The 27,052-nt window shown below is 34.8% G+C and overlaps 1 protein-coding gene across 3 annotated transcripts in view; it reads left to right on the top strand.

The window, feature by feature from the left end:
* T48 (FU domain-containing protein T48) overlaps positions 1–27,052 on the top strand; it is a 161,629-nt gene that overhangs the window by 130,856 nt on the left and 3,721 nt on the right. For all 3 annotated transcript variants that reach the window (XM_076453547.1, XM_076453546.1, XM_076453545.1), the window contains 6 exons: positions 6,334–6,397; positions 6,547–6,656; positions 11,632–11,746; positions 18,065–18,107; positions 19,528–19,567; positions 23,706–23,859. In XM_076453547.1, coding sequence (XP_076309662.1) covers positions 6,334–6,397; positions 6,547–6,656; positions 11,632–11,746; positions 18,065–18,107; positions 19,528–19,567; positions 23,706–23,859 — 526 coding nt within the window. The remainder of the gene's footprint in view (positions 1–6,333; positions 6,398–6,546; positions 6,657–11,631; positions 11,747–18,064; positions 18,108–19,527; positions 19,568–23,705; positions 23,860–27,052) is intronic.

The raw sequence follows: 27,052 nt of genomic DNA, 5'->3' as shown, positions 1-27,052 counted from the left end.
TGGGACTGGCCGACACATTATAACGCCCCCAAGGCTGAAAGTGCGAGCATGTTTGATGCGACGGGGATTCGAAGCCGCGACCCTCAAATCACGAGTCGAGCGCTTTAACCAACTGGCCATGCCGGGCCAGCTAGTGTGTGTTATATTAATGAATTGTGATTACGTGTAATTTCGCATGTTATTTTATTGAGTTTCCAATAGGTGTAGTCACGTGCATCATATTATTGGACTAGACTGCCAGCAGGCATAGAAACAGTTATAAGTATTTTTGGGTTAGACTTGCAAATACACATGTAAAATGTTATGTGATACATTAACACAATTAATTGCTGTAATACTATAACAAAAACTTCATGTTTTATTTTCTAAAAGTACAAATAAGATGTGGTTTCCAATACAACTTTGTGTTTATTTAAATATATTGTGTTTTGAAGTCACCTTTTTGGTTTTTGGCATGTGAAGATTATATAAAACTTAACACAAAGATTGTGTGTCTCACAAACATTTAAGTTTTTCGTTCTTTTGCTATTCCATAGCGACTCTGTTACTTTTTTATCTTAAGCGTGTGTTATAGCCATTCGAACAGCGGTAAAACTGCGTTGTTTTATACAAGTTTGTTTTAAAGTGTGGGTGTAGAAATGCAGTTTGGTTTGTTTCGAATTTCGTGCAAAGCTGCACGAGGGCTATCTGCGCTAGCAGTTCCTATTTTAGCAGTTTAAGACAAAAAGGAAGACAGCTAGTCATCACCACCCACCGCCAACTCTTGGGCTACACTTTTACCAACGAATAGTGTGATTGCCGGTCACATTATAACGCTCCCACAGCTGAAAGGGCGAGCATGTGTAGTGTGACGGGGATTCGAACCCGAGACCCTCGGATTACAAGTCGAATGCCTTAACCACCTGGTCATGCCGAGCCTGTAAAAATGTGTGTTACGTTATTGGGTTGGTTTGATTGATTATGTACATATCTCTATGTATAAAACTGTTCACCAGTTTACTACTTATATAATGCCACTACAGATAACGTGTAGTAAATCATAATAATATATAGTTGATATGAAAAGAACCTCGATAAAAACGCGTAAAAATAATCTATTACTACTTCCAAAGATACTAATGAATAATTTTTAAATATTTTACGATTAGAGAAAAATATATATACGTAGATATACGTTTGGAAAAACACTTTTATTTTAACTGATCGGTGAAATGTTCTACTTCTTATCAGAATTATCCGAAATTTTGACGATTCAGAATCAGTTAATCTTAAGAACCTATGAGTGGAAGCAAATAAGAATGTATGTACAAATATGTCAACCACACGTTATCTGTTACTCCCAGTGCCAACGAGGATTTTTGTCCAATACCAGGCTATCTGTATTACTAGTGTGTGAACAACTGTTTTGGTGTGAACCCAAATTAAGTTGTATTTTTATCAGTTTTACACGAGTCTTTTACAAATCAGAATTAGGTGAAATGATTAATTATTTATTTAACATCAATTATTTTGTTATTTATGTTGACATGTATTGGCTTTGGTCATAACGTACACTTCACAACAACACATGATTTCACATGCATAAGTCCATCGGTATGTTCCTGGACTTTTAACGCTAAGATATGTCAGGGGTTCTATTCCTCGAAGTAAACACTGTAGATAGCCCAATGTAGATTTGTTTTAAAACAAACAAATACATACATAAGGCCCGTACTTCCAACAGATTTGCTCCCTAGTGGCACAGCGGAATGTCTGCGGACTTACAATACTAGAATCCTGGTTTCGATACCCCTAATGGATAGAGCACAATTAGCCCATACTGCAGCTTTGTGCTTAATTACAAACAAACAGATCCGTTATTGAGTAAGTTAGAATGGACGACAACTTTCTGTTGTAAAAAGCACAAGAGTAGAAAACGACGTTTCGAGTCTTTCGTCTTCTGATCTAAAGACGACAGGTTTTCGAAATGTCTTCTTGTCGTCCATTCCAGTTTACTCATCACGAATACTCTGCTTAAATAATCTATCAAAGATTCGTTGCTGTTGGCTGAAGAATATCTAAGAAATTTAGTCATCTGAAAAAACATCTCCTAGTAAGTTTTCTAAAGTAGCGAAACTATACAGCTGAAGGAATGTATCCACAACAAACTGGACACCCTGTTTTCTTCAGAGAAAAAAATCACCAAATGGGAACTTATTGATCTTCGCATTTACAAGTTATCACCAAACAAGGAGATAAAGGTTTAACTTTATGAAAAACCCTTTTTGTCTCAATTATCAATAGGCCGAGTTCAAAGTAGCTGAAACAGACCAATGTTATGATACTAACCATGTCATTACTCAAGGTTGTGGTAAGACAATCATAAATCTTTTAACAATACCTATCAGATTTATCACTACTCCACATGAAAATTTTCACTGTACTTTACCTCAGCTCTTGTTCTCGAGTCACTATAACAGTTGATGGTTTACAATGAGTGGTTTAGTGGAATGTGTGCAGTCATCACAATCTGATAAAGTTCCCTGTTAACAGCCAATATACTCTACTACACTCTGAAAGTTTCACCAAAGTCTTAGGTAATGAACTCACTACCAGATGTGCGTGTTCCGAGTCACAATGAACTTAGTGCCACATGTGCATGTTTCGTATCACAATGAACTTAATACGTGATGTGCGTCTTTCCACAATGAACTCAATACCAGATGAGCGTTTCATGTCACAATGAACTTAATACCAGAAGTGCATGTTTCTTTCTTAATACCATGATAACAAAAAACCTACTTGAAGATGACCTAAGAAGGTCGAAACGTTGTTCTCTACTCTATTTTAATTAAACTTTTAGTATCCATATTAGCCGTCTTATGAATACATTTTCGAACTTAATACCAGATGTGCGTGTTTCATGTCATAATTTGCATCAAGTTTCACATGAGCAGAGTAATTGTTAATAAAAGGTGATTTTTGCACATTACCCGTAGTAATACCAATCCTGAATTCAGTAACAATTATCCCTAAAGATGTACACTTTGACATTAAAAGGATGTTTTCGGTCGTTACTGGCATTTTTAAACCTCGTACAACAGTATACGTCATGGGCTGTCGTGCAAATTCAATACAAATACGATCTTTACTGGTTAGAGAAGTATCTTCGCAATATTTTTTTGAGATTAAGTGTGTGTGTTTTCTTATAGCAAAGCCACATAGGATGGAATCGAACCCCTGATTTTAGTGTTGTAAATCCGTAGGCTTATCGCTGTACTAGCGGAACACTTTTGAGTTGAATGTTGTATACATTTCAGTGCATATTTTATTGACACTGATAACCGGTATCAGGACGTATATAACACATATTTATCCAATGGTACACAAACGTATGTAGCAGTTAGTTATGCAGACCATATTTTTATATCCAGAGAATTGCTATGATTGAATAATGTAATTACACTGGGTTTAATATCGTTGTATTTCATCATAAGTAATGTGTTGCAATGTGTTGTCACCAGAAAAAAAAGGGACAGCTAGTTAGTTAATTGTACGGTTTAGTAACACTTGCAAATGAGTGTCGTAAGCAAAAAGAATAAAAAATCCAGTCATAAATAACAAGACAAAAATAATTATAGACTAGATTTCTATTGCAATTATGCATATATTGTAAGATTATAGGGGAATTTATTACGATTTTGAATTGGATAAAAAGTAAGCTCTCAGTAAATTCAGATTATGTTTGTTTTAATTGCAAAGCTACAAGGCGTAATATCTGTATTATGTTCAGCGTGAAGAATCGAACCTCGAATGTTAGCATTTTAAGCTTTTATCCTTTCCGCTGAGTTACTGAGGGGCAGTTCAAGATGAAACTTTCAGTAGATATTGTAAGTTGTTTATTGAAATAGATAAACGTCTTACTTATAAATAAGCATCCACTCCCCTCCAGAAAGAATGCCGTTTTATTAAAAAAAAAAAAACATGAATTAAAAGATACAAGATGACCATTAGCACTCCATGGATCTTCCCGAGATGACCATTAGCACTCCATGGATCTTCCCGAGATGACCATTAGCACTCAGTGGATCTTCCCCTATTGTAATATTTATGGCAAAACTATTGTTCTACATCGTGTTCCCAAGACCCAAAATATGGATTCCTCTGACTGCATTCCAATCCTGTTGAAGAGCTTGAATGACAATGTACCTAAAAGTTGGTTATTTGCGTTGTTTTCGAAAGGAATTACTAAGAAAGGTCCAAACACACTCAGTAAAGTTCATGCTTGGCAAATGGCTTGGCTCTACTAAGGAAAAATGATACTGTCTTGATTATCAAGTTGGGCTCATTTCTGGCGAGTGGTCTGCTCTTGCTAAGAAAGAGTAGTACTGTTTTGATCATCAAACTGGTTTCATATCTGGTAAATGTCCTGGTATTGTGGCAATGCCTTGATCTGGCAAATGGCCTGGCCTTGCAAAGGGAGAATGGTAATCATCAAGCTATCATCTTATGACTGGAGCTATAGGAGTCAAAATCTCATTTTGTATGAAAACACTACCTTGTCTGGTGAGCTGGTTACTGGGATAACCAGGTAGAGAAACCTTTCTCGAGAAGCACAATATACTGAGCTGGAAAGACCATCAACTTGTATACCACCAACTATTATAGTCCAGCTGCCCATATGATACCCCATTCCGTAATATAAATAATAAAGTATTTTGTCATGGCTTACAGAAAGTTCAACGAAAGTTCCAGGAAGGAAATCTTTCCGAAACCAGGTGTGTCCACTGTCCAATACTTATGCAGGCCTGAATTGTTTGGAGAACAGTTACAGTGTCCCAAAAGCCACGAAAAAGGCGTTGACCTACAATGTTGCCTGAAGAGAAAAGAGACTTCTGTTTAGCTACTCGTTACTTGTAGTTTATGCTTTAAAGATGGCGTTTGATGGTATTGTGGTACTGTTGCATTTGTCCTGTAGCAGTAGCGTCAAGACAGCAATAACAGTCCATTCTGTTTGTTTTGAGCCACGGGATCTTTCTTTTCAGACAGGACTAGAACACCTTTACTCATTACGACCATCGTGGTGACTTCTCCCTGATTCTGATGCCTTTCTCATCCTACGATTGTTCAACTTAATAAAAATACAATTAATTTCTAAGGTTCTTTCTTTAGTGGTATATCTGTTTGTGTCCTGTGGTCCTTACTGAAATATATCTGTATTTACATGTCGGGATTATTTGCACGTGACAGTATGGAGATTGTCTCTCTATATTTTAAGGCAGGTTTTTTTCGAAACTGTGAACAGCTCTCCTGGGGGACACGTACTAGTGACTGTGAAGGGACCTTATAGTGCGGAAGTCCAAAAATAACAACGAAAGAAACAGAATAGTTGGAGACAACCATATCAAAACAATCACTCTGCAACTGAAACTTTGCTGAGTTAGAAGGGAACCGATATTTAAAGTTGTAAAACACTGTTTCAGAGGATGTCTATTTACTTATTGGAAGGTTGTCCAAATAAGCAAATAATATAAGTTGCGATAAGTGATAACGTAGAAAATGTAAAGAAGTTTACACTATTATATTTACAACCAGCTGAAGTAATTATGCGATAAAATAACAAACAACTCATTTGTAACAAAGAATAAGAAATTGTGCTTCTACTTTTTTTTACATTGAAATAAACATTAAAAGTACAACAAAAATACTTAAAGGTACCAACACTAAAAACGAAGACATCCTATTTTTAAGAACTATAACAGTGATTACATAGTTCATTCTAATACTGAGGGATGTACAACATTGATAATTTTTCCGAAATTAGATAGGGGTGTCTAACCCCCTCATGACCTTCGTCATGCCATCCTGCATCACTGTGTTAAGTTGGGTGCTATTTGATTAAGAAATGTGGAAACGTATAAGAAACAGATACACAGACACGTACTGACGTTTATTTATATTGATTCATAAACGATAACTCTTCAAACTAAGGGGAAATGTCAAAACTTACGTTGGCCTTTGGTATGAGTCTAGGTTCACAGAATGGACAGTGAGAGAGGTTATATGCTAAATTACTTTTAAGGCTTCACCATTAATGAAACCTGATAATGTAACGTCATAATAACATCCACTTTCTTTGCAACGTTATATAAAACCTTCACGTTCTTTTTTGTTATTATTCGTTTACTGTGGTTTATATAAGTTTACTTTATGACGTTGTTTTAGGTTTTGTTCTAAATACCAGGTTGTACTGTTGGCGTATTTTTTAAAACTACATAAGGATATAAGAAATAAGTGTTAACTAAACTAACATTTATATATCTTGAATTTTTTTCTTATCCTTCTTTGTAACAGACCGTGTCTCACAAGAAATAAGAACAGACTGTATCGCATATAATAACGAAGGGCAGTGTACAAGGTAAGACCTAACAATTAGAGGCGACAATTGTTTTATCTTCTATAAAAATTGAAAATTGAATCTAATGAAAAGTATTACTGATTTACACTTAAGATTTGTAACAATATTTCCCGGTTTGATCTTATATAATTACTTTGGATTTTTTAAAGGTGCGCTCAAGTTATCATGAAGGATACGAGAGAATGTGTCACAAGTTGTCTTACTGAAAGTGTCTTTCTTGAATTCGGTGACGTCAGTGGATGGGTTTGTTTTCCCTCGGGTAAGCCTATATATATAAGTGTATATAGTTTTTCAAAGTTACTTAAGACGTTTAAGATTTAAAACATTATTCTTTATTCACCCCCTGAATTTGGTTGACAGCTAGCAATAAAAGAAATTAAACAAGCACGATGCTTCTGTTATTGTATTTTATGAGTGCTGTATGATTGACTACGAAGGGTCACAAGGTTAAAGTAGTTCCAAACATTTTCATCGAAAAAAATCAAATTGAGTTTATGGACCCTTTCAAATTTATAATTTAACATTTGTTGTTGTTTTCAAAAATAAACCGAGTAGAGCAAGAATTACAAACCTTGGACGGAGGTGTTCTCCAGCTCAACTTGTGTGGATGCTTGATTCGAAACCTGGAGGTCATAGGTTCGAGTCCCATCACCAAACATGCTCATCCTTTCAACCAGGAATACCTTTTTTCTCTGGTAAAGATTAGCCCGAAGAGTTGGTAGTTGGAGTGTTGTTGACTAGCTACCTTACTTTCCTCCAGTCTCTCACTTCGCAGTGACTGATCGAGATTTGGAAGCATTTTATAAACTCTGTCAGCAAAGTTTGCTCTCATGGCAGATGAATTGTTCTTCTGACTGTACTGTACATAGTTTTGGAACCATGTAGAAAAACAGTAGCTAATTAACACGTGCTTTCATAATTTCTTGACGATTTTCAGTAATAATAACTAAAACCATAATGTGAATTACTTTTGTGTGAATTTCGCGCAAAGCTACACGAGGATTATCTGCACTAATTTAGTGGTGTAAGACTAGAGAGAAGGCAACTAGCCATCACCACCCACCGCCAACTCTTGGACTACTCTTTTACCAACGAATAGTGGAGTTGATCGCGACATTATAATGCCCCACGGTTGAAAGAGCTAGCATGTTTTGGTGTGACTGGAATTCGAACCCGTAACCCTCAGATTGTGAGTTGAGCGCCCTAACCACTTAGCCTATGTAAATTATGATAAAAAGCTATGCAAGTTGTCATATCATTTAAAGGTTTATGAAAGACAAAAAATGGATATTTTGTGTTTAACATAAGGTCAAGTAATTAAATACAAGATTTATCTTTACGTGTTTAACAGTAACGTGCAGATAATACTGAAGGGAAGGGGTTCACTGACAAAGAAAAGTTAGGGGGGACTGTTGGTTACCTCTGATACACCTAGGTTAATCAAATATGTTTTTAGCGGTTGTGGAAGTTTCGCGTGCCCTAGAAAAAAGGGCACTTTTTGGCTAAAAAGTAAGGGGCTTCACACACCCAACCCACACCCCATAGCAGGAAACTGCTGCTTAGATTACTTTTAATATATATGCAGCCAGATTTTGTTTGGGATGTACTACTTTCCGTATTCTTTTTTTATCGAAAAAATTAAACAGAAACGTTTAAAGTTGATAAAGTGCCTTATCTCACTGCTACATTATACCAACTCAACATACAACGTTTATTAAAGATACATCCAGCTATATTAACGCCCGTACGGTACGGTAAAGGGTCTAATCGTCCTACGTAGGTGTTCTCTGATAAATTTAGGAATTTGATATGGTTTATGAACTCTTGAATATAGCTGTAGCATTATGCAGTGATTCGAACAAAGTTTCATGTATTCTAATAATCATGTTCTCCAATAGAAGAAAACAAACTCGTATCTAAAACTGGGTTGTTACAAAAAACCTATATATATATAGTTATAAGTCTGGTAACAAATACTATATCATACATGGCTAGTTGTGGCCCTTGTAACAAACACTATACAATACATAGCTAGTTATGGCCCTTGTAACAAACACTATACAATACATGGCTAGTTGTGGCCCTTGTAACAAACACTATATAATACATGGCTAGTTGTGGCCCTTGTAACAAACACTATACAATACATGGCTAGTTGTGGCCCATGTAACAAACACTATATAATACATGGCTAGTTGTGGCCCTTGTAACAAACACTATACAATACATGGCTAGTTGTGGCCCATGTAACAAACACTATACAATACATGGCTAGTTGTGGCCCTTGTAACAAACACAACACAATACATGGCTAGTTATGGCCCTTGTAACAAACACTATACAATACATGGCTAGTTATGGCCCTTGTAACAAACACTATACAATACATGGCTAGTTGTGGCCCTTGTAACAAATACTATATAATACATGGCTAGTTATGGCCCTTGTAACAAACACTATGCAATACATGGCTAGTTGTGGCCCATGTAACAAACACTATATAATACATGGCTAGTTGTGGCCCTTGTAACAAACACTATACAATACATGGCTAGTTGTGGCCCTTGTAACAAACACTATACAATACATGGCTAGTTATGGCCCGTGTAACAAACACTATATAATACATGGCTAGTTGTGGCCCTTGTAACAAACACTATACGATACATGGCTAGTTGTGGCCCTTGTAACAAACACTATATAATACATGGCTAGTTATGGCCCGTGTAACAAACACTATATAATACATGGCTAGTTGTGGCCCTTGTAACAAACACTATACGATACATGGCTAGTTGTGGCCCTTGTAACAAACACTATATAATACATGGCTAGTTATGGCCCTTGTAACAAACACTATACAATACATGGCTAGTTATGGCCCGTGTAACAAACACTATACAATACATGGCTAGTTATGGCCCTTGCAACAAACACTATAAAATACATGGCTAGTTGTGGCCCTTGTAACAAACACTATACAATACATGGCTAGTTATGGCCCTTGTAACAAACACTATACAATACATGGCTAGTTGTGGCCCTTGTAACAAACACTATATAATACATGGCTAGTTATGGCCCTTGTAACAAACACTATATAATACATGGCTAGTTGTGGCCCTTGTAACAAACACTATACAATACATGGCTAGTTATGGCCCTTGTAACAAACACTATACAATACATGGCTAGTTATGGCCCTTGTAACAAACACTATACAATACATGGCTAGTTATGGCCCTTGTAACAAACACTATATAATACATGTATCAGTGTGTGTTTCTTATCTCTGTACTTATGTTAACAACATAATTTTGAAACAGTACGATACAAAGATAAGCTTCCATCTGTTAACACTATGGTTATTTGTATAGTAACTACGTAAGTATGATTCCCAGATAAGAAAGTAGATTATTTTGTTTAATTCTACCAACACGTAATTATCTTTCACAGCAAGTGTAGCAATATCACAAATAATAATATTACATTTATCAATTTGCTTCTTAAAATCCATCTGGAAATTGTAAAATATTGCTACCCAACGTATCTTTTTACCTATTTAGTCAAAACAACACACATAACTAAGTAACGGACTCCCGTTGTCTGTCTCATTGGTCAATAATCTACGAAACTAACTATTGGATTTTGTTTAAACAGCGCCTTCTGTCTGAATGTTTTAGTGATTACGTCTTCTAAAAATCCAATTAGTGATCAAAAAAGTGATTTATAACTAGACAAATTTCGATATTTGTAGTAATATTTTGTCTTTTAAAATAAACCAATAGTAGTTTGAGTTTTTAAAAGTGCCTTAGTAGAAAGTGCTGATGTGTTTATTTAGTGATGTCGAGAAAACCCACTTGTAGAGAAATATATATGCAGAAACGACTCGTTTGGGTTGAGAAAATATTTTACAAAGAAGAGCGAACAACGTTTCGACCTTCCTCGGTGAACCTGACGATGACCGTCATCCACAATCCTGTGCTTGAGGGCAGGTCTTTATATGTGAAAAGGGAAAAATGTGGTAGATCGAGTTGTTAAAAAAATCTTTATTCAAAATTGGTAGAGGGATAAACATTCTTGTCATTCCGTAGAGCACTCGTCTGATGTGAGAGAAATATTAAGCCTAATCACGAAACGATAGGGAAAAATCACTTTATAAGCTGTACCACATAAAATACATAAGAATGTGTCCATTTTTAAGGTTCTACAAACCTATATTTCACTCAAACCATTTCGTAAAATTAGGTCAGTCAAATTAAACAACAAACTGTTTCATTTGAGGTTCAATGTATTAATTAATTAATACGCACAGTGTAATATTGATTATTATTTTCTTTAAATAGATAATGGTTGTAACATTCGTCCTAGTCAATGAGTGAATTAATGAGTTCGAACATCAAACTCAACCAATTGCAATTTCTAACAATACCACGTGCAAAGCAAATGCTATCTTGCAAGCGCCATCTATGGTACCACATTCAAATATTAACGCGTTTTATCAATGCGCTCACTCAAGTAATTATTCATTATTTCAAAAGGAACACTCTTAAGAATGACATCAAAAATAGATTGGGCGTGTAAAAAGATTTAAAAAGATACTTATGAAAGCATGATGTTTGAGTAACATTTGTACTTCTGATTTTCAATTTTGTTCTCACGACTTCCAGTAAAATGAATTCATCTACTATATGTCTTAAAACAACGTTTTATTTAGACAAGTGTTTCTATCTAACAATATCATAGGTAGCTCAGTGGGAAGTTAGAAATCTTATAATGCTATAATTCAGTATTTGATTCCCACAGTGAGCAAAGCGCAAAAATTTATTGTGCATCTTTGTGTGGTTGTGGTTTTACATATATAATAATATGCGTTAATTTAAGTTAAATTATACTCGTTCAAGTGTGTCCCACAATATATTTCAATAAATATATGTGTTACTTTAAAACGAATTTTACTAAAACAGGTACTTATAAAACATATATCTCAGATATTACTGAACCAGCTGTTCCTGAGAATGTGTCTCAAAACATGTTACATCATAACAAGCATTACTGAACCAAGTGTTTATAATAATATATATTTTGTCATATGTTACTTCATATGTTTATATATAGAAGTTATTGTGTCACGTTATATATACACATATGTCTTTTTGCGTTACTTATGCAGAATTATTATAGAATTAACCATCTCTACTATATCATTCTCATTGTATGTGTTTCTCATGCAGACCCTGGTAACTCGGACCTTTCGTCACAACAAATTGTTACTATTGTCGGAGCGACAGCTGGTGGCTTCTTATGCATTATCCTACTTGCCCTTTTTATCTTTGCCTGGTGTAAAAGGTAAATTTTACGTGGAAGTAGCTCGGTCATTATATCAACTGAAGAATTTTCGTAACGGAATGTATCATTTTCTTTACTGTGTCCGGCTTCTCATTTCGAAATAAATGAACTTTAATTTGTCAATTTATAATCTCAGAGAATATAAAAGATATGATGTTAACAATACCGCATTATATCTCTTAATATCAAACCTGGCATGACCTTTTGGTTATAGAGCCGAACTGTAAAAGTGAAGACCTACTGTTTGCTTTCCTGTTGCCACAAAATTTTGTTCCACGCTTTAGAACTGTGGATAACCGCTAAATTTTACTATTCGAAATAAACTGCCTAAGAGTTGAAGGTAGGTGCTGTTAACTAGTTTTCTACCTTTAGTCTATCGGTTCAAGATTAGAAACGACCAACATTATTGTGTAGCTTCGTGCGAGCTTTCTAAACAAACTCTTTTCACATCGGTTTGTACGATCGTTGAAACTTTTTGGACGCACGATAGTTTATTACGTTGTTTAATATCACTAAATAAAAACAACTATATCTTGTATTGAATTATGTAGAGGTTTATTATTCTCAATAGCGTTCGGATAGTGTGCAAACAATCCTGTTACCAGAGGTAGAGTGATGCTCCAATTACACCCCATAAAGCGTTCAAACTTGATTGTCCAATGATTGGCAGGTGTTTAATGCATGGTGAGATCTACAGAGCCATGAAATGTCTATCGTTTTCTAATAACAAGTCACATTAATTGGTCCCGGTTTATTTATTTTTTATGGAAAAATATGAATATTTTTTTAAATTTTTATGTCAAGCACAAAGCTATTTTACAATAACCCATCTGTGCTCTGTACACCGAATACATTGAAATCCGGGTTTTAGCATTTATAACTGCAATGGTAATAATAAATTAATTTGTTGTGGAAAAAAGAGTATGGGTCATGGTAGATTCAATTTCATTGGCGAATGGAAGACCACAGCTGTTGACATACGATGACCATTCAGTGCCATTTCATCAATTTCACACACTTCCCAGTAATCACAGTATCTTATGCTCTGGGTTTGTTTATTGGTTGTTGTTTTTTGTTATCTAGAGCTTTATTCGTATAAACAATGCGAAGATATTTTGTTTATTCTACGTGGTACTATGAGTAATAAATGTGTGTGAACAATATTATGAAAACACTAACATTTTTGCAAATACCATCGCACATTTCAAATTACGTCTTATTTACACAGAGAGCAAAATAAAAATCAATTTAAACATTCTGTAATTGTCTTTATTGATTTTAGTATTATAAACTCATACACTTAACTGGTGAGTTGTGTTATACGGAAGAGGTTTCCTTGTTTGAAGTTAAGCACAAAGCAACACTATGGGTTATCTATGCTCTGCCCACCACGGGTATCTAAACCTGCTTTCTAACGTTGTAAATTCATAGACATGCCGCTGTGCCATTGGGGAGACACAGGATGTGGTCATAATGGTTATGAGAAGAACATTACTACTATCGGGTTGTCGTGTTAAAAACATTGTCAAAAATAGTGCATCTCTGCGTGACAACTTATTAGACGTAGTTTCTCTGCGTAACAACTTATTAGACTTAGTTTCTTTGTGGTGAGAGTTTATCGGCGTTGTTTTATGTGCAACGAGTTAAAATGTTGGGAAAACTATTCTTTCTGTTTTCCACTTTTCCCACTAGTGCGTTTGTATTGAACGCTGCTTAAATCAACACCTGTTCGCCATGTTTATGCAAATTTATATAGTTCTACTACCTATTGGTTAAGACGTAATGGATACAGTTTCACTATTCCAATCCAACCATAATTAATTAGATGTTCTGTTAGACTCTTCTTACAAACAGTGGACACCACTGAGAAAGTTTTGTGAATATGAGTTGAAATATTCTAAACACTCATACAATAACCTCAACCCTAAAACACGAGGACATTAAAACTTTGGACATTGGAAAATAGTGCAATAAGACCCAAGTCATAGAAGTAATTAATGGGATTATTAATATTATAATAATAAAACCCGTTGACGAACAAGGATGTGGTACGATTATTAACATTATTACAATAGGACCGACTGTTAAACATACGAACATACCACAGATTGTAACTAACATTACGTCAATTTATATGCAAAACAACAAGAGTCTGTTTTTATAAACATCTTACACTAAGTTATTTAACTTCTTGTTTATGTAGGCCAGAGGCAGTCCTGCAGTATATCTGTTTAACTTCTTGTTTATGTAGCCCACAGACAGTCCTGCAGTATATATGTTTAACTTCTTGTTTATGTAGGCCACAGACAGTCCTGCAGTATATCTGTTTAACTTCTTGTTTATGTAGGCCACAGACAGTCCTACAGTATATCTGTTTAACTTCTTGTTTATGTAGGCCAGAGGCAGTCCTGCAGTATATCTGTTTAACTTCTTGTTTATGTAGGCCACAGACAGTCCTGCAGTATATCTGTTTAACTTCTTGTTTATGTAGGCCAGAGGCAGTCCTGCAGTATATCTGTTTAACTTCTTGTTTATGTACGCCACAGACAGTCCTGCAGTATATCTGTTTAACTTCTTGTTTATGTAGGCCAGAGACAGTCCTGCAGTATATCTGTTTAACTTCTTGTTTATGTAGGCCAGAGACAGTCCTGCAGTATATCTGTTTAACTTCTTGCTTATGTAGGCCAGAGACAGTCCTGCAGTATATCTGTTTAACTTCTTGTTTATGTAGGCCACAGACAGTCCTGCAGTATATCTACAGTTAATCCTCCAGACGGAAAAAAATGTGAACTACTGAAAACAAACGTAAATAACACGTCTTTAAAATTACAGTACAAATAGGCTCTGGTGATAAAAAAAATTGTTTGGGTCATTCCATGTCAAATCATCCAGATTTTGGACAATTTTCCAGCTGACCCCCTCAGAATGCCTTGAAAAAATTCACATGTGCTCATCTACCCATATAATGAAAAATTGCGAAAGTTTAGATCAATATCTCTAATAGTTTCTGATTTACAGCCATGTAAACTAGTGAATTTTTTGTTATTTTTGGCGAATTCATTTTCGGGCAACTTTGGCTGCTTAAAACTGCAAGAGTAATAGTGGTAGAAGGCTGAAATTTGCTACATGGACTGAATTAATCTCACAGAATTCAAAAATGGTTCAAACCAAGTTTATCTCTCTTAGGATTTTCATAGTGAGGCTCTAAAATCAAATGAAAACCCAAAATCGTAAAAAACATTGGTTTATTTAATAAGCCATAGCTCTAAGACTTAATATGATACAAAGCTGAATATGATCTACAAAAAAAATCAAGATGGTGTTCAACCTACTTTCTGAGTTATAATTTTTTAAAGTATCCTCTGACCATACGTTTTTTATTTTAAAACAAATTCAGTTCAGGTGTGTTACTGTGTGCAAATATATCCATACAATTTTGAAAAATACCTGTCAGAATTTTATAAATCCCACTGAAATATTCTAACCAGCCTTTCACAATGTTCAATAATGAAGTTGTAAGAAACAAGAATTCATTCATTTCTGAACAAGTTTATTGGCATAACTAGTTAGATCACATGGCAATGCAAATATATTGTGTATGCATTACAGTTATATAGATATGGCTGAGTTTAAGATTCATAATATAATAAATACAAAGGGGTAAATCAGACACAAAAATCACAATGCTACAATAGGGGATAACTGAGAAAGATTATAGTCACACCAAACTGCAATAATCGTGACAATGAAATGTTTCAAAAACTGCTTTGGTGATAAATTAGCCTTAACAACATCAAATAAACATTGCTTTGTTCAGACAGCTTGAATAAATTTCTGAAATTCGAGTTTGATTATGTTAAGATCACTTTGACTTAGAACATAGTGGCAAGCACAACGCCTTGCACGGTAGGTGCACTTATCAGACAAAGAATATGTTGGAAAGGAATGCAGCTTTCATCTTTACGTGACCTTGCAGGCCATGAGAACAGTTTGTTTCTCGATTTCTTCATAAATGACACCAATACATCAGAATGTTCATCTGATCTATCTTTTATGTTTCACACATACCATTCATGATTGTATATGCATGCCACATATTTCCCTGGCTGATAATTGTCATTGCTATCATTAGACCCTATTTGAGCTGCTGCAGCATCACTTTCACTGTTACTACCAACAGTTACAACTGTGTACACATCATCATCTGATAGCCTTCTCATATAGAATGTGTTGGTAGAATAAAGCTATGATGTGACCTAATACCTGACACAGTTTTGTGTTTTTCATAGCACTCAAGTAGATCAAACTTTACACAATTCTGCAGGACTGATTCCTGATTTACAAGAAAGAAGTGAATGCCCTGAATGTGGTCCTTTGTCCAATGGTACATATCAGAGACACTTAAAATGTGATAATTTATTATTTTTCACAAACTTGATTTTTTTGAAGATCATCTTCAGAGATGTAAGAATATATGGTAAAGGCTGATTAGAATATTTCAATGGGATTCATAAATTATTTCACAATTGTATAGATATATTTGCACACAGTAACACACCTGAATTAAAGTTTTGTTTTTCAAGTAAACAACGTATGGTCAGAGGATACTTTAAAAAATTATAACTCAGAAAGTAGGTTGAACACCATCCTGATTTGTTTTTTGTAGATCATATTCAGAGATGTAAGAATATACGGTAAAAATCTGAAAAGGCTGAATAACTGGTGACATGGTCAAACTGTGGCCTGAAGTAGGGCTATTTTTTAGCTAAATCATAGAAAGTTGCACGCAACTAAAATTTTTTACAGGAGATCTAACAGACTTTTAATTACAACAATTGCTGATTTTTCAACTGATATGTTATAGGAAATTAGAAAACAATATTCAGCTTTGTATTGTATTAAGTCTTAGAGCTATGGCTTATTAAATAAACCAATGTTTTTACGATTTTGGGTTTTCATGTGATTTTAGAGCCTCACTATGAAAATCCTAAGAGAGATAAACTTGGTTTGAGACCATTTTTGAATTTTGTGAGATTAATTCAGTCAGTGTAGCACATTTCAGCCTTCTACCACCATTACTCTTGCAGCTTTAAGGAGTCAAAGTTGCCTGAAAACGAATTCATCAAAAATAAAAAAATTAACTAAATTTTACATGGCTGTAAATCAGAAACTATTAGAGATATTGATCTAATCTTTGGCAAGTTTTCATTATATGAGTAGATGAGCACATGTGAATTTTTTCAAGGCATTCTGTGGGGGTCACCCGCAGCCCCCTGGATGATTTGATAATGGAATGACCCGTTTGTGTTTAGAGCAAAGCCACATTAGACTATCTGCTATGTCCACAGCGGAAAATCGATCCTCGGATTTTAACGTTGTAAATCCGTAAACATACCGTTGCCAACACCCAGGGCAACCTGAATTGACAGATGAAAAAAATTAACAGGTTTCTCTAAACACCCTAACACTAAGTAGTTCTACAAGTTCTTATTTCATTTACCATTTATCCAAAACTAAACACGTTTTGCACATTAACTGAAATTTAGTGATATTTTTAAATAAATATTTTGTTTCAGGGGAAGACGATTTTTTAAAAATCATTTTGACCACAGCCGAGAGTTAATTACATCCGCCGCCACGAAATGATCGTTTCAACATCTGTAGTAAAGAACATTGTCAAACCTGTCAGTTAGTTAGGATTTTATTCCCCGATGTCAACAGAGCAAGGACAGCCCTTAGTGTAACTTTCCACCAAACACCATATCAACTGACATTTTGTTCAATTTCGTTTCGTCACCAAAACGTGAATATCGGTGAAGAAAAGATGACGTAGAATCCTAGTCTATTCTTTGATTCGCTACTTTCACTGCAGTAGACTTGAAAAGAGCGAATCAAACAAAGTATGACCCACACGGTGGTGGAATGTGAGAAATAACTCGCATCCTGCTTCGTTCGTTTCTTACTCCGGAAATTAGTGGCACACATCCCGTCAAAAATTCGAAGTGTACAATTCCACACCGACAAGATGTATCAATCATAAAACAGCTGCTGTTTGTAACGTTATTTAATATCATTTGAGAAGTTTCTCATATTTTATTTGTGTTTTGGTCCATTCCTAAGGAACAAAACTAACAACAACACCTTCCGAAGGTTATTGGTTATAAGGTTTGTTTTTTTATATTTTGCATGGGTTTTATTAAATGTTTGTAGTCCTACGTATTTTGAACAGTTATTTTCATTTTTTGACACTAAACTCACGAAACATATAATTTCAAATAAATTATCTCTCTTCTAACTTAATTTAAATTTTTCCGATAGATCTAGGAATCAGCGATTCAAGCAAGACTCTTACAACAAAAATGTAAGTAAACCGAAAGTTGACGTTAATGATACGTGCGAGAAAACAAGCGATTGTTTTGCCCAGTTTCTCTGCAACCAGTACTTGTATTGTTGTTATTTCCTTGTATAAATTTTGTCGAGTTTGAAGAGAAGGACAAACACTTATTTTTAAAAGTAAATAATATTTTAACTTATAAAATGAAGTGTTTAGGTTACCTCATACGTATCTCATTGTTAAATTATAAATTGACAAATGCAGCAAAAATATAACTGTTGTATTTGTTAACTACCAAATGTAACTTACTATTTATTCACACAAATTCCGTTTGCTTTTATATCGATACGCATCTGCTTCTGTGCTCATGGAAACAAGTTAAACGTTCGGGAAAAAGGCACACTTAAGCGCGAACTATCGAAGGTGACAGCACTGTTACATTAAAAACTGTATTTCCTACCATGTACGAACGCTATATATTGCGTCAGTTACGTGAGTCGCAGAACAAGTGCTAACATGAATAAGTTAGTTTTTACGATACGACTATGATCACCGTATTAACGCCTGAGTGCGTTCAATGTGCAAATACATCAAACTGGAACAAATAGCTTAAACGCATTGTGGGCGAAACAACGACCAAACAAACGTGAATTTTCATCTTCCTGTAACCTACTGGTAAACGTATGAAAGTTGTTTAATTTAGATTTGACAGCCATTGTCCGGACAATTAACTATCTTAGAAATCAAACCCATATTTCTATAAACTGAACAGATCAGTCGACTTCCATTTTGCAGACTAAAAACTGATATTAAATGTTGTGATTTCGTCAAATCACTTCTGTGGTTTTCATTGGTCACCTGTTACAGAGAGCGACTGACACATTTTTTCATAAGATACATTTAATCTATTGTAACTCAATTATAGTGCGATAGCAAGTACTAGGATATTCGCTTGTTTGTTTTAGCGCAAAGCTACATTGGACTATCTGCTGTGTCTACTACAAGGAATAGGACCTTGGATTTTGACGCTGTAAGTCCGTAGATTTACCGCTGTCCCACCAGGAGATAAATTATTCGAATTAAAAAAAAAAAAACGTTATCACAAACTAGATAACGATAAATAAAACTTCTCTGACTGATTGGCTTGTCATTTAAAGGAAGAACAAAAACTATTGCTAAATAAGTTTTCTTAAGTTTGATAATTTGTAAGCAGACTAAAATTGTTTTTCAATGTGTTTTTGTTGATTTTACTTGTTTTTAATGTTTGAAATAGATTTAACACTTTTCCATGTGGATGATTGTTGAATATTTTTAAAGAATTTAGAAACACAGCAGCTGCGACTGTTAGAAGTATTTTAACATCTATTAAACCACATAATACATTCCATTACGTTTCTCCTGATGTTTCATAACATTACAATATTTACACGTAGTTTTCTTGTTTCAGGATGTGCCGTTTTGTGGACCCTACGATAACAGTAGGTTTGGTATGTAGCTGTCTAAACTGTCATTTAGACTACTTAACTAGGTTATATGAATTTTATCTAGTACCTATGTGTTTGTTTTTCTGTAACTCAGTGAAACAAAACATACAAAAAAGATAGAAGTCAGCAAAATTAGTTTTCTTTTTATTTTAACCTATCAAATATGTAAATACATTTTGCAATGTGGAAAAGCGTCACATCAAACATGCTCGCCCTTTCAGCTGTGGGGGCGTTATAATGTTACAGTCAATCCCACCATTCGTTGGTAAAAGAGTAGCCCAAAGGTTGGCGGTGGGTGGTGATGACTAGTTGCCTTCCCTCTAGTCTTACACTGCTAAATTTGGGACGGCTAGCGCAGATAGCCTTCGAGTATCTTTTCCCGAAATTAAAAAAACAAACAAACAAATGTGGAAAAGTATAAATAATATCTTATTATATTGTTTCTGTTTTCGGTTTTTATTTCGTTTGCACTGATCTCTCTTAAGAGTATTACGGTAGGATCCACAGAATAACAGAAGCTTAAAACACGAAATGTTTTATGAGAGTTAACCTTTATTCTTTGACTTTGATCGTGTTGTGGAAAAGTTTTGTTTTGTTTTTTTTAATTTCGTACAAAGCTACTTGAGGGCTATCTGTGCTAGCCGTCCCTAATTTAGTAGTGTAAGACTAGAGGGAAGGCAGCTAGTCATCACCACCCACCGCCAACTCTTGGGCTACTCTTTTACCAACGAATAGTGGGATTGACCGTCACATTATAACGCCCCACAGCTGGGAGAGCGAGCATGTTTGGTGCGACGGGGATGCGAACCCGCGACCCTCAGACTACGAGTCGCACGCCTTAACACGCTTGGCCATGCCGGGCCTTGTTGTGGAAGAGAGTGGTCACATTGTGGAGCAACGTGAAAGTACTTATTTATGAAAAACAATCAAATAAGACGAGTGTGCTAAAGGAGAGCTCTTAATGGAGGTTTAAAAGCTCTAAAAATATCAGTTAAAAGTTGGTGAAAATCCATCCCAGACTGAGAAAATGTAGCATTATGTACAAAGAAAAATAATGCTACTATTTCCCATCGCGTTTGTGCTACCCATGTTACTGTTTACCATTTCCATCACAATATAAAACAAGTTGTAATCTTTAGATATCTCTTGACCTACCTATTCAGTTTGCTCTGTTTCACAATAATCTCTTCCACAAGAAAGCACACGTAATACCCTAGGAAAATAACCCAGCTCAATAGGTAACTCGGACTAAGGAACTTGTCTGTTTTCTTGACCAATGTTTCATACTAATGCTACACATTTTCAAATATTTTTGGTTAAGTAGTGGAGTAAAAAAACACGTAGTAAGCCAGCATATTGTAGGTATAATGCAAACTTTAAATGTGCACAGTGAAAAATGCATAAGTAACAGTCATCTGAATGCTTGGTTTCATTGTCATAAAACTGTTCCAAAATGACACTGTTGTGGAGATTACTAAACTGTGCAAGTCTCTGACATTGGAAACTATCCAAGGTTTTTAAAAGTGATCCAAATATAGTGCAAACTTAGGCGAATAATTCTTTAAAAGCCTAAGAGTTTGGCCTGTACTGAATCAGAAGTATACTGATATTCGTTCTAAGAAAACCAAACAACAACAAAAAAAAAACAATGACGTTGCGTACTTAAAGGATATTCCACGAAAGTGTTTCTTTGGTAATGATAAATCTGTAGTCTGGTTGCATATTACAAAAACAACAGGTTGCAAGTAACATCGATGATAAAAAAGTGTATTTATTATGCAAGTAAATATGTTAAAGTTCCAATTAATTGTGAGAGACCAAACATACTTTCATTCAGAACGAAATTATAAATATAGCACATCTTGATCGAATAAAATTTAATATAAGCTTTATTAATGGTGATGTAGCAACAGGTTATTCAAGCTATCAAACTTAAAAGAGTAGTTAGTCTAAGAGTTGGCTGTGAAAGGAGGTGACTGCTAGACTTCCTACTAGTCTATCACTGCTAAACTCGGAACAATCAGTGTAGATAGCTCTGAAGCAGCTCTGCGGGAAATTCAAAATAAACCAAACTTTTAGCTGCAACGATTTGACAACTGTCCATCAGTATTAGCGGGTTACCTATTCATGACTAGACTGTGAGTGTCTGGGCTTGTTGATGTTTTGTTGTTTAAAGCTCTGGGGCTGTATACGCCAAATATTCCTTTTTATAAAACTCTCATAATGGTGTTGTCTAAAGGAATTATGATACCTAACGGGCCCGGCATGGCCAGGCGGTTAGGGCGCTCGACTCACAATCTGAGGGTCGCGGGTTCGAATCCCCGTCACATCAAATATGCTCGCCTTTTCAGCCATGGGGGTGTTATAAAGTACGGTCAATTCCACTATTCATTGGTAAAAGAGTAGTTTAAAAGTTGGCAATGGGTGGTGACGACTAGTGAAGGATTACCGAGATTCTCATGTCCCTATCCAGTTAGAATTAGTACCTTTTAGTTACGCACACAGTAATGCGTAACATTTCCTCATACTGGATGATATATCTAGTATGATTACCTAAGAATTACAAATTTCGCAATATTATTAAAAATAAAACTCAATTTCGTTAGGCTTAACGTGTACTACGTTTTTGCGTCTGTGTAAAAGGTAATACACCAGATTCAGGTTTGGTTTGAATTTCGTGCAAAGCTACACGAAGGTTGTCTGCACTAGCCATCCCTAAGTTAACAGTACAAGACTAGAGGGAAGGCAGCTAGTCATTACTATCCACCGCCAACTCTTGGGCTACTCTTTCACTAATGTATAGTGGGATTGACCTAAATTTATAACGCCTCCACGGCTGTAACAACGAGAACATTTGGTTGACGGGGATTCAAACCCACGACCCTAAAATTACGAGACAAGCGCTTTAACCACCTGGCCATGTCGGATCCTCAAATTTAGGTCACACCTTTTGGGAATACTAATACCAATCGCAGAATTATTCAAACTAAACAGTACTGATAACGTATCGGTATTGTTTCCTGTGTGCGTTTTTTTTTACTGTTTTTGAATCCACATGTTTTTTGCCATAAAAATCTTATTTTGAAGTTATTCTGTTTCAAAGTTTTAAACTGTTTTTTTTTATTTTGTACGTTTTATTATTTGTAATCGAAATTTGTATGTTGAGCTTCCTTTATAGTTTGCTCTCTTTTAAGAAAAAAGTGTCAGGGTTTTAATTTTTAGTTTCTTATAAACATATATTTATTTTTACCAAAGTACAGAACGTTTCGAACCCAGACTAAGAAATTGTTTTTGTAAACAACCTAACACAATGAACCATCTGTGCTTTGCTCCCTGCGGGTTTCAACCCATTTTTAACGCTTTAAACTTTCAAATTCACCGATGGGCCATCGAAGGGCACGCTAAAACTCATCAAGTCATATAAGTTTTCTACTAAATATTTACAACACATAATCTTCTGGTATCACAGGCGACTAATTACAGGATACAGTTGATGTTATACAATACATTACAATTTTGTGTAACTTTAAAGAAACCTCTGTAAACTTGAAGAACTGAAAATTTTCAATATGGGGTCTAATTGTAGCGGTGGACCCATTCAACATAACAAAAAACTAACATATGTAAGATGGTACGTGGTACAATCATCCACAAAATACCAACAAGAAACCCGGTATCGCAATTAGCTACTAGATTAGCACAAAACAAACTAAAGTTAACGTAACATAAAAAATGTTCATAACATATCATTATAAATTAGTATTGTATAATAGTAGAGTTAGATTAGCTTAAATTTTAAATTTTAAGATGACATTTAAAATGACATTATACTCTCCTAGTGGTAGAGCGGTAAATCTATGGACTTATAACGCTAAAAACTGGGTTTCGATACCCGTGGTGGGCACAGCACAGATAGTCCATTGTGTAGTTTTTGTGTTTTTCTACGTAACAGCAACTAAATAAACACTAAACTTACACCAGATTATGTGAAATTAATGTTAAATAAAACTATCGATTTTTTAAAAAATATCTTAGCGAATCGGATAAAGCAGCTTTAAACATTGTATGTGTACAGCGTTATAACTTGAATAATGTTATTTTGAAGGTTACAATTAATGTGTTGTTTAACACTTACATGTAGAAGACGACAACGTTTACGAGGATATTTCCGACTTGGATTTAGTAAGAAGGCTCGCCGTATTGAGAGAGAATGAAAACCGGCTCTTGCAGCTTTTGATGAACGTTAAGGAATGTGAAACGACAAAATCCTCAGAGGAAAAGAGCAAGATATCATGGTGTGTATGTCACGCCACTAGATGGCGGCAATACTGCAGTTCCGAAAAAAATGTAATCGTAGATGATTGGTTGATTTTCTTAATTTAAGATATGTGACCAATTACAGAGCTGTCAAAATAGAACTTTGTCAAATTAATCTTGTTGTTAATCCAAACTTGTCTCGAATTACAAATACAGCAGGTGGGGCAAATGTTGAAACATTTGTTGAAACACCAATGACTCTAAACTTTTCGGACACCTTGTACATTTTTATTTTCTTTGTTTTAAATAAAGCACAAAGCTTAATAATGGGGGTTATCTGTGCTCTGTCCGCCACGGGTAACGAAACCCGGTTTCTAGCGGTGCGAGTCGAAAGACATACTGCTGTGCCACTGGGGAAGGGGACACCTTGTAAATGTCGACATTTGAACTTAATAACAAATTACAGTTATGGTCTAGACACGTGAATACAAATGGTAAAAGCTGAAAACAACATCAGTTGTGTTAAAACAAAAAAACTTTATTCAATAATGTAAACATTCTGTACATTTAATATAAACCGTTCCTTGATACTGATTTGTTCTTATTAAAAGCGCATTAAAGTTTGATTGCAATTTCTTTACATCGGTTCAACGAGTTATAAAACGTAAACCTTTTAAATAATATTACCATAAGGTGCCTGCCACTTCTATCAGACCTGTCGTGGTGATTGGCAGAAAATCTAAGGTTCGAGCCCGTGACATGCCTCTTAACGCATACCCACTTCTCACTATCAGCTACAGGTGCATAACAAAAGTGAAGGGCGATCTCGGTATTTTATTAAAAGTAACCAACAGGTTGTGGGTACTGCTGACTGGTTACTGACTCTCTGGTCAGCAGGTTTGAAATATGGATGGGTATGCCTTAACCTTTAGGTTTCCAACCTGACCGTTTTACTGCATAAGGTATCGTTCTGGTTGAGAATACCAAAAACTAAAATACAGCGTTATTATATGGTCATAATGTGTGAATTACAGTCTACTACTGACTATGAACTAAATTATTAAAGTTGTTAAAGAAACATAGTTAAGTTGAATTCCCCAAGATGTCTGTTTTTCAATTTCGAGCAAAGCTACACAAAGGCTATCTGCATTAGCCATCCCTCATTTAGCAGTGTAAGACTAGAAGGAAGGCAGCTAGTCATCACCACCCACTGCCAACTCTTGGGCTACTCTTTTACCAATGAATAGTAGAATTGACTGTAACAGTATAATGCCTCCACAGCTAAAAGGGAGAGCATGTTTGATGCAGAAAGGATTCAAACCCGTGACCCTCAGGTCATGAGTCTAGCACCTTAACCACCTGGCCATGCCAGGCTCCAAGATGAAGTAACAGAGATGTGTGAATCTACTAACTCACTGGTGTTGTTAGGTATTGTAAGAGAGAAAATAAGTTATAAGGGTGAGAACTGTTTGCTTGAAAGTATTTTGCTGTTCACCTAAATAACACCTAATGTATAATGTACACAGTGGGTTGAATTTAGGCATAACAATCGTTAATTTTGAGCTGTGGACTAGGAAGAAGGAAGCATAATCCACTTCCTGATGTGGTTTTCTCACCTAAATAGTGAGACTGACTGTCACTCTTATAACGCACCTACAGCTGAATATATTTAGTGTGTTCAGTAACATAACATCTAGGACTCAAGGGCTTCAAATCCCCAGTCTAATATGCTAATTTCTGATTACTTAAGGTTGAAAGTTTCAATGTTTAAACTATTCAACCTGTTTTTTTCTGAAGAACTAACAAATATTTTTTTTATTTTCAAAATTATTTACAATAGCTTTTATTAAACAGTTGTAAGGTAGGACTCAAATTTTTAATTGACTATTCATAAACTGTGTTATTTGAAATTTAAGTAAATGCAAGTTCTAGTTTTAGGTTTGGAAATTTTTGTTATTGTTTATTGTATCACTACAAACTAACAATTCTATATTCTAAAAATATATAAAACATGTGCAATTTGAAAAGAAAACTTGTAATATATTTCCTTTATCCCAGAAGGCACAGTATCAAAGAACAGTTTGTGTTAGAAAGTAAATCGTTTCCTTATGGACTTTTAATTGTTAATTGTTTGTTTGTTTTTAATACAAGTACAAAACTACACAATGGACTATTTGGATTCTGCCCACCACAGGTATCAAAGTCTGGTTTCTAGCATTGTATGTCCTGAGACATACCACCGTTTCACTGGTGGGCCTTTCAATTGTAAAAGGATAATTAAGAGCCACTTTCTCTCATAACGTTACAATATGGACAACAGTTTCTCATATGTTTACTACTGCAGAAGACTTACAAGTGTCTTAACAACACACTGAGACAATTATTCATTAACATAAAGACACTGATATTCAACTGTTCCTTAATTAAATATTAGTCTAAAGATTAATTTATCTTAGAACATTTCATATCTTCACAAAATTCAATAATTATACAAGATAAAATTATTTTGCTAGATGAAAATTAAATTGTTGTAATTTTTTCTCAATAATAAGATTTGACGTTGTACTCCCAAGAGTTTTGAAAGTTTTAGTTTTCAACATTTAACCTATCTTTGTTAGGATAAAGCAAAACCCTATAGAAAATCTTACAGTTACTCTTTATGGTTATGAAAACATTCAAAGACTATAGATGTGAAAATAAGAGGGAAAAAGTGTTACTTTTAAGAAGTATCCAGCTTTTGGTTGTAAGGAAATATTGTAAGTCTGATGTAACTGTTCTTTAAATATTTATACATTTAGTGCTAGCTTATTGTTAGTGAATGGAAAATAACACAATAGCTGAAATAACAATAGAAATAGTTTTTATAATACTTCTTTTGTTAGGGCAAACTGGGAAGTTATAAACATTTTATGTTTTTAATCTGAAAAAAATAATTTTGTTTAAAAAAAAAGAAAAGAGCAAATCCATATTAGCTAGTAAAATATCCCATAGAAATCCACATTAACCAAAACGATATAACATAAAAACCTACATTAACTGATAGGATATCTCATAGAAATCCCCATTAACTGATAGGATATCTCATATAATCCAACATTAACCAGAAGGATATTCCATATAAACCTACATTAATTAGTATAATACCCCATAATAGGTAAGATTCACATACAGTTAGGAAAAACTTATTTTAAAGTGTGATTAAAAATTTCACTTGTACAAAGAAATATTAAA

The sequence above is a fragment of the Tachypleus tridentatus genome, chromosome 9, assembly GCF_004210375.1.
Source record: "Tachypleus tridentatus isolate NWPU-2018 chromosome 9, ASM421037v1, whole genome shotgun sequence".
Taxonomy (NCBI): domain Eukaryota; kingdom Metazoa; phylum Arthropoda; class Merostomata; order Xiphosura; family Limulidae; genus Tachypleus; species Tachypleus tridentatus.
This window is presented reverse-complemented; position numbering and strand designations above follow the sequence as displayed.